Genomic DNA, 11,547 nt, shown 5'->3' on the forward strand with positions numbered 1-11,547 from the left:
CCAAATACTGCCTTTTTATCTTCAAAGAAGGGATATATCCTACACTCTGCTTCCTAAGACCCACTCATTCTTCAAGGCCTGATAAAGCCCACCCTCCTCCATGAAGTCTTCCTCTGTAACACCAGCACACAGTAATTCTTACTTCTGAAATTATAAACTTAAGGATAAACTTTACTCACAAATACGCATAAGGTCTATCTGATCTCCCAACTACATGAAAGCTTAGACAAGGGATCTGTTCTACACTTTTCTACACAGGTACTCATTACAAGCAACCAAAGAGCCCTTTCATAAGGTAGGTGCTCAATATGTCAACAGATAACATCAAGAGAAAAAAAAGCTAGTTGTCTAAAAATGGTCTTCTATACGCCTGTCCTCCTCTACCTCTTTACTCCCAAAGAAAACTAACTTCTTTACCCTGAAGGGGTGATAACTTTCTTTGTACACTGAATACATGCCAAGTGTTTTTAAGACATTATCTTTTTTAAACTACCAAAGTATGTTTTTTTAGTTAAGGAAATGAATCTACCAGGCTACTGGGCACCAAAGCAGAAGCCCATACTCTGCCATTAAGAGAGTCAGGAATAAACAATGTATCAGGAAGAATTCAAAACAGTTCAAAAAATAAAAATAAAAATAAAACCCTTCTGGTAGCATACCTAAAAAATTCAGAAGAGATTAGCACCAAGAAGTTGAAAAGTTGACTATTTAAGAAAAACACTCATATGGAACCATTTAGATGTTTTTTCAAAAACACAATATTCCTCCCCAAATCCCACGAAATTAAAAAGCAAATATGAACACTGAGAGATGGTCCAAGAATATGAAAATGCAATAAAAAGAATTCAAATTCAGTTACCGTATTAAAATTTAAGAATTAACTGTAATCGAAGAAATACAAATGCAACAGTAAGATCTTCATTTTTACCTATTATGTGTTAGCATTTGTTTTTAAATAATACCCACTTGTGAACAAAAGTATTTGCAAACAAGTACAAAAAAACCTAACCCAAATGAACACAGAATAAATCAGAACAAACTTTCTGAATGGATTTGCTGATGTGTCTTCAATCTTGAAAGGTATAGTAAGTAGTTTGACCCAGAAATCTACTTTTAAAACCTTATCCTAAAGGTCAAGATTTATCTACAAATATGTTAGCCATCATTATGCACAAAAAATAACCTCATATCCAATCCAGGAGGATTAGTTTAATACTACTATGCCATTTTAAAAATCATGTCATAGAGATTATTTGATCACACCGGTATGAATTCATACAGTATGAAATGAAAAAGTAAATTACAAAATCACAAAAGATCCCAATTTAGAAAAAATTAAATTATACATTAAAAAAGGATATACAGGGATCCCTGGGTGGCGCAGCGGTTTGGCGCCTGCCTTTGGCCCAGGGCGCGATCCTGGAGACCCAGGATCGAATCCCACATCGGGCTCCCGGTGCATGGAGCCTGCTTCTCCCTCTGCCTATGTCTCTGCACCTCTCTCTCTCTCTCTCTCTCTCTCTCTCCCCTCTCTCTCTCTCTCTCTCTGTGTGACTATCATAAATAAATAAAAAAATTAAAAAAAATAAAAAATAAAAAAGGATATACACTAAAAGATGTATACTAGAATGCTAACTAACAGTGCTTACCACTAGATGGTATGATTTTTACTTTTTTTCTTTTTTATGTGTATTTTCCCAAGTGTCTACAAAGAGTTACTGCTTTTGAAATTTAAAAAAAAAAAATAAAACTTTTACAAGGTATAAAATTACCCATGTTAGATTAAAAGCCATGATCACAAGATTAGCTATAATTTAAAGGCAGTAGATATCTTTTTTTTAAAGATTGTATTTATTTATTAATGAGACAGAGAAAGAGAGAAAGAGAGAGACCCAGAGGGAGAAATAGGATCCCCAGGAGCAGGGAGCCCGATGTAGGGCTTGATCCTAGGACTCCAGGATCAGAACCTGAACTGAAGGCAGACACCCAACCAACTGAGGCACCCAGCCACCCCTAAAGGCAGTAAATTTCTATCTTAGTATCTAATTGTAAGACTTTTGGCATCAACAATCTTGTTCAACCTTTCCGAGAACTTCTAGCCTATACTACAGAATTTGAGAAACCATACCCAAGGCCACTGCCATTCTCCTGCAATAAAAAGCCTCTCAACTCTAAAACCCTCCACAGATCACATTGTCATATCTATTTTAAAATTAAAGTGCTGATGAAAAGAGCGATTTCTGGAAATGTGATTAATAACTATGTTCCAGGGGATCCCTGGGTGGCGCAGCGGTTTGGCGCCTGCCTTTGGCCCAGGGCGCGATCCTGGAGACCCGGGATCGAGTCCCACCATCGGGCTTCCGGTGCATGGAGCCTGCTTCTCCCTCTGCCTGTGTCTCTGCCTCTCTCTCTCTCTGTGACTATCATAAATAAATAAAAATTAAAAAAAATTTAAAAAAAAATAACTATGTTCCAAAAAAACCTAAGAACAAGAGTGAGTTTGTGTCAAAGTTTCCCTACCATTTACCTCAAAAATCAGCTATCCTCATTGTGATAAGAGCAAACGTAATCTAACTTTTAATATCTCATAAACCCATTCATTCAAATATGGAATGAGAAGTTCATTTAGCATGCCCATTTCACCCCCCTTTTAAAAAAAGTTATAGAAGGCCTTAAAAGTTTCTAAAGTGCCTTCACAAATTATCTATTTAATAATCCAAAAAGAAAAAAAAAAAAAAGACCTGTAAATTTGCTAAGGCAGATATTACCTACCAGGAAGGAAAAAATGCTATTACAAAGCTAGTATTAAAATCCAAGCCTCGGGATGCCTGGGTGACTCAGTGGTTGAGCATCTGCTTTCAGCTCAGGGTGTGAACCTGGGGTCCTGGGATAGTCCCCCATGGGCTCCCCGTGGGGAGCCTGCTTCTCCTTCTGCCTAGGTCTCTGTCTGTGTCTCTCATGAATAAATAAATAAACTCTTTAAAAAAATAAAAAATAGAATAAAATAAAATCCAAGCCTCCGTTCTAAATCCATTCAGGAGATCATAAGAAGTTTATAGAATTCAAAAGCTAAGTCTTTAGTTAAAATATGTCCTAATCACTATCCATGACTCTAAATGATTACATGTAGAGGGAAAAAAAGCTTTAAAAAAAAAAAAAGCAATTTGTGGACTTCCAAGTCAATCATTCTTTAGGCATTTTTGTCCAAAACAGACCCCAGTTAAATTCTGCACATTTACTATCTGAAAAGTAAATGTACTCTCCTTGAAAACTGCCATGACCTTAACTAAGTTACTTCATATTGAATCCTATAATGAAATAATTTCAGAAGACTATTTTGCCATATGACTGATTCTCTAAAGTGCAAGTTTATTAAACTGAAGATAGAAGTATATATATATTTTATCTTATAAAAAGTTTTTATCTTAGAAGAACAAATGTTTTTCAAGTCACCTATTTTGAAACTTAACTTTTAGTCCAAAATAACTACATTATAGTAATAACTACCATCAACAGAATGTCTGCCACTGGGTTGAGCACTTTTATCACATTTAATACCTGCAATATCCCTAATCATGAACACATTATCAGCATTTTACAGATAAAAAATTCACCTACCACCTTTGCCCAAACTAAACCTTTGTCCAAACTGCAGGAAAAAAAATTAGAAGAGACTGATTGCAAATATATACATGTATATACAATAGAGTAATCAAATTGGTGCATTCTTACATAAACATTACAGTCTCCTACACATAAACAGCTTTACCATTACAAAACACCTGTACCTATCATCTCATTTGTTTCCCACAACAGCCCTCTTACGGGATTATTATCACTGCAGTGTGTAAGGGGCTTCAAGGCTGAGTTTAAGTGAAGTTACTCAGCTTCTGATTCCTTATTCTTTCCCACTGCACTACCTTCCTTCTCTATACTTAAAAAAACACTGCCTCCACAGAGTATCATGCAATAAAAAAAGGAAATAGATCCTTGATAAGCATCTTTCATAAATTACATAGTTCACCAACAAGTTATTAGTTACTGGTTATTTTGGCACTAGTCACAGAAATATAATTTGTATGAATAATTTCATTAAGCTGGTACATTACCAAGGAATCCCCTAAATCCTGTCCATAAAACCAACTATCTACAGCCACCCGTCCCATGGTAGATAGTGAAGGTGGGTACTTAAATACACATTTTACAAAAATCTACCTAAGATTAGCATATAATGTTATACCTAAACACACAGAGATACGGTTACCAAGAACCTGAAAAAATCATTTGTAAAACAGTTATCTTGGCTTTGCACTTCTGAACACTTCCTACTTCTCAATGTCCTTAACAAACAAAATTGTTCTATTTCATGAATTCTACTTCTTTCTACAACATCTACCTTTTCCCTTCCTACTTCAAAATTTCCCACTCCACTTAGTGACTTGATCTATCTTATCTATTAACTGCTCCAACTACTCATTAGTATGATTTCAGATGTCATTCATTCAACAGTTTTACTGAGACATTTCTAATTACGTATGCAATAATTTTCAATGAAAAAGGGCCCCTACTCTCCTCCAAGTCCACAGCAGTAAGAGTGCCTCTGAGTAGTTTCTGTGACTGTAGACAAGTTAAAATCACTCCCTCTAATGGGATTCCCTCAAAGGAAGATTTTTAAGGGAGAAAAAAAACAAAGCAAAATGTTTAAAGCGCTTTATAAAATATCAAGGATTATTCTATTGCCATCATATTTTCAGACTGGTGGGAGGTTTTTGGCAATTCTTTTTCAAAGCAATAGAGAAAGCACTCAACAATTCTTATAGGAGGGATGGTGAGGAACAGTAAAGGATAGGAAGAAACTTATATGAGTAATGAATTCTTTGGGGATCAAGTTCAGTGACTCAATACTCACATCTATTTTCCTTAAGTTAAATAATGCCCAAGAAAATAACACACTTGGATTTTAAAACTATAAAATAGTAATACAATCAGAATAGCACTACACTAACAAAAAAAAAAAAAAAGCTATTTCCCTACAGCCACTCCACCCCAGAAAAAACTCCTATAAAGCAGTAAATCACCAGTACAAAAAAAGTTCAACTTCCATTTCCATTCCTTAAATTTCTTTTGTCTCTTAATGTTGAGAGCCCTATTTGAACATAAACAAATTTTTAATATGCTTCTTGTTAAAAGTCTCCCAACTATAAAAATATTCCTTGAACTACAGCATGGAATGAGGTGACAGTCTTCCAAGTACTCTTTAACAACTGCTTAATATCAGACAGATGGAAAAAGCACAATTTTGGAAATGGTCTAATAATTTCAAGAAAGTTGCTTTCATCTGTGAATATTTTAAAACTTTGTCCTAAAGTTAAAAAGAGTGGCAAAGTAAAACTGAATCCCAAAATAGGTGTACCCATTAAGGCCAGAATCTCATTTTAACTCACAGTTTATTTTCCCTATAATAAATACCTCTTTACTGTATATAAGACATCTCCTTCTTCCCCAAATAATTTCCAAGATATTTAACCACATGAACAGAACCTGTCATCTGCAAAGTCATTAAAATACAAGAGTACATAAATGTTTACAAAGATCCTACATTCCTAAAGAGAGTATGCATTTCTCTTCCTAAAACTAAACTACTAGAGTGGCACCTGAGTCACCCCTGAACTCAATTCTTCAAGTTTACTTATCCAGAAAGCAGAGGGAGACAAAGAGTTTCTTCTACAGTCAAAAACAGCTGAGTCCCTACTCATTCACAGCCTGTTTGCTCTGACTTTAAACACAAATCTTAAGTTTTATTTGGATTTTTATGTCGTACAGTGACTCCAGAGCAAATCAGCAGGTTTTAGTCATTTGATAGGTATGGTTATCAAGTGAAGGGCTACCTCCAAGAGTAGGGAAAACCTGTAAGCAGACAGCATGTTTAATAAATGGTGAGCCCTATTTATCAACTCTTAAGAAGCACATCTCTCCTCGATGGACCATAAAATAAAAGCGATGTTCATAATCATGACTTAAGTCACAAAGTTATGCTTCTCCTAATAAGGCAAGTACACAAAACACTCTGAAACTACACCTAAAACGGCTATCTTAAAAATACATACGAATAAGTGCAAGAGCGTATACACACATCACACACACGCCCCTGGGGTCCAAGAGATCTAAATTAATCAATCTGTCAGCATTCCAAAACTAATTACTTGAGAATTCTAACCAGAAGGGCACTAAGGCAAAACCTGTCTTTGGTTGTGTTTTTTCTTTTCTACAGGTAAACAGTTCTGTCAAGTGCTGTTGTTGGCAGGCAATAATAAAATACGCTTTACTTCCTGTTCTTTTCCCTGTATCAAAACTCGACGGTTTGTCACCACCTCGGACATATGTTCGACACATTCAAAGGTCACTATAAAATGATTAAATCTGTTTCACATAAACTTTCCTGCTGAAGCTGGCCTTCGTGGATAACATCTTATCAAAATGCTTTACATTTCATCTCACGAAACCTTTATCAGGTTGGAGAAGAGCGGAATCTCAAGAACGCCAAGTCCACATTTGGAGTAGTTTATAAACTCAACGCATGCCACGGACGCACTCAACTAACCGTAAGCTTTTTACTGTTTATAAACCTCTGAAAAAAAAAAAAAAAAAAAAAACTTTGCGCCTTAAGTACTACCAAGATTCTCCATCAGGACTTCATGCGTTCAAGTCACACCGCAGCGAAAGGATCAAAGGCCGAACGTCCTAAAAATAGGGGTGTCATGAGAGGGACCCACGACAGCCCGCGGCCAAAGCGAACGCGCCTCGGAGGGGGCAGCGGCGCTCCTCGCACACGCACAGGAGCAGCTCACACTCAGCAAAAGCCGGGAGCGACGGGTCAGGTGACTTCACACCACAGGCACCACGGTCTCCCCGGGCCCTACTACGCCGCCCGGGCGACTCGTACTCGCACTCGGCTCCCGACCCTAGTTTAGCAACTCCCCGGACTCGCACCCTCGCCGCGCGCCAACCCGCGAGAACAGGCTCCGGGGCCGAGGCGTCCGAGCACGCGGGCCCCGGGGCGCAGCCCTGGCCTGCGGACTGCGGTTCCCTCCTGGAAGGGTGTCTGGAGAGCTCCCCGACCTGGCGGGAGGGGTCGGCGCCCGCCGCGCGCTCCGCGCCCTCCTCCGTGGGGCCCAGAACGCCCCGGCCGTCTCCTCCGTCTCCCAGAGAAAGGCAGAGGGCAGACAGCGCCCGCCGGGAGACACACCGCCCGGCCGCGTCCGCAGCTCTCCAGCACCCAGCCGCGGCGCCGCCGACCTCCGAGCGCCCCAGGTCTGCGGCCCCAGCTCAAGGCCGCCCCCTCAGGTCGGGGCGGACGCGGCGGCGGCGGCAGCCACGCGGCGGGCGGGCGGGCGGGCGGGCAGGGGGCCGGGCCGGGCGCAGACGCGCGCGCCGCCAGTCCACCCGACAGCTGCGGGAGCCGCGGCCCCAGGGCCGCCCCCTCAGGTCGGGGCGGACGCGGCGGCGGCGGCAGCCACGCGGCGGGCGGGCGGGCGGGCGGGCAGGGGGCCGGGCCGGGCGCAGACGCGCGCGCCGCCAGCCCACCCGACAGCTGCGGGAGCCGCGGCCCCAGGGCCGCCCTCTCAGGCCGCGCGCCGCCACAGCTCGGGGCGCGGCGGGGGCTAGGCCCGGCGGCCGTCAGACGCGGCGGCGGGAGGAGCGCTGAACCAGCCACGGACGACGACCCCGCCGCCTGCGGCCGCTGCCCGCGGGTCCGAGCGGCCCGCGCCCTCTTCCCACCGAGGCCCTGCGCCTCCGCCCCGCCGGCGCTTACCTAGGAAGGTCGTGGACGAGACGTGGTTAACCCCGGTACTTGGGTCGCTGGTCCGGCGCCGGCGCCGCAACCCCTGGTGCGGCTGCTGCCTCCGCGCTGCCTCGTCCCCCTCCGCCATCTTGTACCGATTTAAAATTAACTCCCCACTGACGTCAAACGCCGCCGCCGCTTTATCAACCTCCCGGGAGCCGGCGGGGCGCCCGCGGGTCCTAGCGCCGCCGGCAGCCAGCGCCTCCTTGTCCTCCCCACGCCCTCTCGCGTCCCGCCCACCGGCGCCCTCGCTCCGCCTCCGCCCTGCCAGCCTCCCCGCCCGCCCGCCGGTCGCTGGGTTTTCCTGGCCTCCCGCTTCTGTAAGGGATTGGGCGGCGCCCCGACCGCGATCGCCTCGCCTCGCCTCGCCTGGCCTCGCCTCGCCTCGCCCCGCACAGCTCTGAGCTCAGTACCACACCCCCTTAGCGCTGGGCTGGTCTGAGTAAACGCAGAAGGGATCTCCAGAGAACCAGGCCCCTCCTTCCCCGTTCAGTAACCCAATTCTTCTGGCGGCTCTTCTTGATTATCGTTAACTCGTGCTCTGCACGTGAGGTTGCTTTCGCGAACGCCTTCCTTTCTCTGTTTTATCCCCCGCCTTCTCCTCCACGGCTATTCTCTTCCTCCCTCACTGCCCCCCCTCCCAGGCTATTGCTCTGCCCTGCTTCTCCTCTTGATCTTTGCTCGCCCAAGTCCCTAATGTTGCTTCCCCTCTGAGACCATCCTGTGGTGTATTTGCATTAGTTCCCATCTGCTCATGAGACCCTCCCCCTATCCTCTTGACTGTGCATGACCTTTCCTGCCCCTAGTACCTGCAGGGACAAGCCAGAAAGCACTGTCATCAGAAAATGAATTGTTGGAGGTCTTTTACTAACTATGATGAACCTTCTTGTGAGGATCCAGTGATATCCTGTAGAAAGTTCAGGTCACCTTTTAAAATAAATACCAACTAAATCAATAAACACATACAGACAGACAGACCAGCCTCTGGAAGCTTCTGTGAAACACAGTCTCTTTTCTTTTGGATTTTTACCACATCACCAATGCATTCAAAACTCTTTTTCTTTGGTCAAGACAGGTGTCCAGGTGTCCAAATTGCTGTGTTGTCCAGGTCTTCTCACAAGTCTAAAAATCACAGCCTTTCATCTTGCATGATCTCTAGAAAAGCATTGGTGTCCTAGGAGCTTGCACAGTGCCATCCTTGCAGGATTTTCATTGGGCTATTTGTTTATTCATCTGTTTTCTGTCTTTATAGAAAGGGAGCTGGACCTCCTCCTGGGCTTCCTAACTCCCTGAATCCTGGTTCAGTGCCTCTAAGATCCCAGCCATAAGCCTGGTTTAATGATGGATTTCCTTTCATAATCTCCCCATGCAGCAACTATTTAATGTTGCCCACGATCTGTTTTATGCAAGAAATGGTCTTGGGCATGAGAGAAGATACAAAGATGAGTATTTTTGCAGACAAAGAATAAACTTTAGTTAGAATTAGCAGTTACCTTAGTATTAAGCGCCCCCTATCATGGACCCCCAAGGATTCACAGCTCTACTCCTCCTAGTCTATTGGCCTAACTGCTTTCCTTTCCACTATTAGACACTAAGTATATCCTGGACTGCTACTACAGTGCCCTGCACAGGTCCACACAACTCCTGACTTCAAGGAGAGTGGAGAAGCCAAATGCAGATACAGTCAAGAGATTGAGCATTGTCCCACAGTCACCTCAAATCTGCGTGTGTTGAAAAGTCCTTGGGGCGCCTGGGTGGCTCAGCAGTTGAGTGTCTGCCTTCAGCTCAGGGCCTGATCCTGGGGGCCAGGATGGAGTCCAGCATCGGGCTCCTTGCATGAAGCCTGCTTCTCCCTCTCCCTATGTCTCTGCCTGTCTCTCTCTCTCTCTCTCTCTGTCTCTCATGATCAAATAAATAAAATCTTAAAAAAAGAAAAGTCCTTTCTTCGTTTTCACCAGTCAGCTATCCCTCTTGTTTCTCATCACAGTGAAACCTCAGTGTTACTTCAGATTTCTCCCTCCTCGCGCTTCCCCTCTCCACCAAGCAAGTCTATGAGTCAGTTCTGACTTCTGAATCTCGGTCCAGCTCACCTCCAATCCATCCACTCAGCCTTCCTCTTGATTCAGCACCATCATTTCCCACTGCACTGAGGTAATGTCACTGTGGGCCCTTCTATGGGTCCTCCACCCAGCCACTGGCTTGAGTTTTCTTAGATGCACATCTGTTGATGTGATTTCTCTGCTCAGGATAAAGTCCAAACTCTTCAGAATAGCTGACAAGGCCTTTCATGATTTGGACCCTACCCATGTATTGCGCTTCATTTTTCACTACTCTGTCACTTATTCTTCATTTTTTTTTAATTTAACAAATAAATTTTGACACTGTCGTATGTGCTAAACCACAAATAATGAACAAGACAGTCAAAATTGGTTTACCTAGTTGTTTTGTTTCTTTCTACAGCCCACACAGACCCCTTCAACACAAGAAAGTGAGTTTCAGGGGCTCAAGGATCTAAATTATTCATGGGCACCTGGGTGATTCAGTGGTAGAGCATGTTAATCTTTATCTTGGGGTCTTGAGTTCAAGCCCCATGTTGAGTGTGGAGATTACTTTTTAAAAACTGTGGTTCTGGGCAGCCCCGGTGGCCCAGCAGCTGGGCGCTGCCTTTGGCCCCAGGGTGTGATCCTGGAGATCCAGGAGCGAGTCCCGCGTCAGGCTCCCTGCATGGAGCCTGCTTCTCCCTCTGCCTGTGTCTCTGCCTCTCTCTCACTCTCTCTCTCTCTCGCTCTGTGTCTCTCACGAATAAATAAAATCTTTTAAAAATATATTAAAAAAAAAAAATATATATATATATATGTATATATATATATATACACTGTGAATTCCTGGAGGACAGAAACCAGAGCTTATCCACAGCAGGTACTTTGGACTTTGGGATTCTGCCTTCAGTTAGTGTAAATTGTATCCAAAATTATTTCTTGCAAATAGACAACTGTAAAATGTTTAAATCCTATGAACAAATGGGCAAAAGTTGTCCACAATTTGCAAAAAAAAAAAAAAAAGTGTTGTAAAAATGGACCTTAAACATATGAGAAAATACTCAGCTTCACTCATAATAAAAGAAACACAAATTAAAATAACATTGAGACACCATTTCTCACCCATCAGTTTGGCAAAAATTCAAAAGCTTATGATTACACTTTGTTGTCAAGGACATGGGGGAAAACAGGCACTCACACACTACTTTCTCACTGAGACTACAAAATGGTGCAACCTCTATGGAGAGGAATTTGGCATTGTCCAACAAACTTCAAATGCATTTACACTTTGACCTGCCAGTCCCACTTCTGGACATTAACTCTGAAGGTATAACTCCAATAATACAAAAAAATACATTTGCGCAAGGTTATTCACTGCATTATTTGCAGTTGCAAAATATTGGAAATGAAATATCCAACTGTAGGTAATCAGAAAAATAAACTATGATAAATACTCATTATGGGGCAATTTGTATCTGTAAAGAGAGAAGAGAATGATCTCTATGAACTGGTATGGAATAGCTCCCAAGAGATATTCTAAAGTGGAAAAATTCAAACTGCAGAAGAGCATATATAGTATGCTACCTTTTGGGTAAGAGGGAGAAATAAGAAAACATGCGTATATCCACTTATTTGTCCAAAAAGAAACTCAGAAAGGTTAAACAG

At 43.1% G+C, this 11,547-nt stretch overlaps 1 protein-coding gene across 2 annotated transcripts in view; it reads right to left on the reverse strand.

Annotated features, from left to right (window-relative positions):
• The window catches only part of ATL2 (atlastin GTPase 2), a 54,303-nt gene extending 46,200 nt beyond the window's left edge, over positions 1–8,103 (reverse strand). The window contains exon 1 of one of the 2 annotated variants that reach the window (XM_055327095.1): positions 7,814–8,103. In XM_055327095.1, coding sequence (XP_055183070.1) covers positions 7,814–7,931 — 118 coding nt within the window. In that variant the 5' untranslated portion in view covers positions 7,932–8,103. The remainder of the gene's footprint in view (positions 1–7,813) is intronic. The other variant, XM_055327097.1, reaches the window with a different exon arrangement.
• Positions 8,104–11,547: the final 3,444 nt, after the last annotated feature.

Source organism: Nyctereutes procyonoides, unplaced genomic scaffold, assembly GCF_905146905.1.
Source record: "Nyctereutes procyonoides isolate TBG_1078 unplaced genomic scaffold, NYPRO_anot_genome, whole genome shotgun sequence".
Lineage (NCBI taxonomy): Eukaryota > Metazoa > Chordata > Mammalia > Carnivora > Canidae > Nyctereutes > Nyctereutes procyonoides.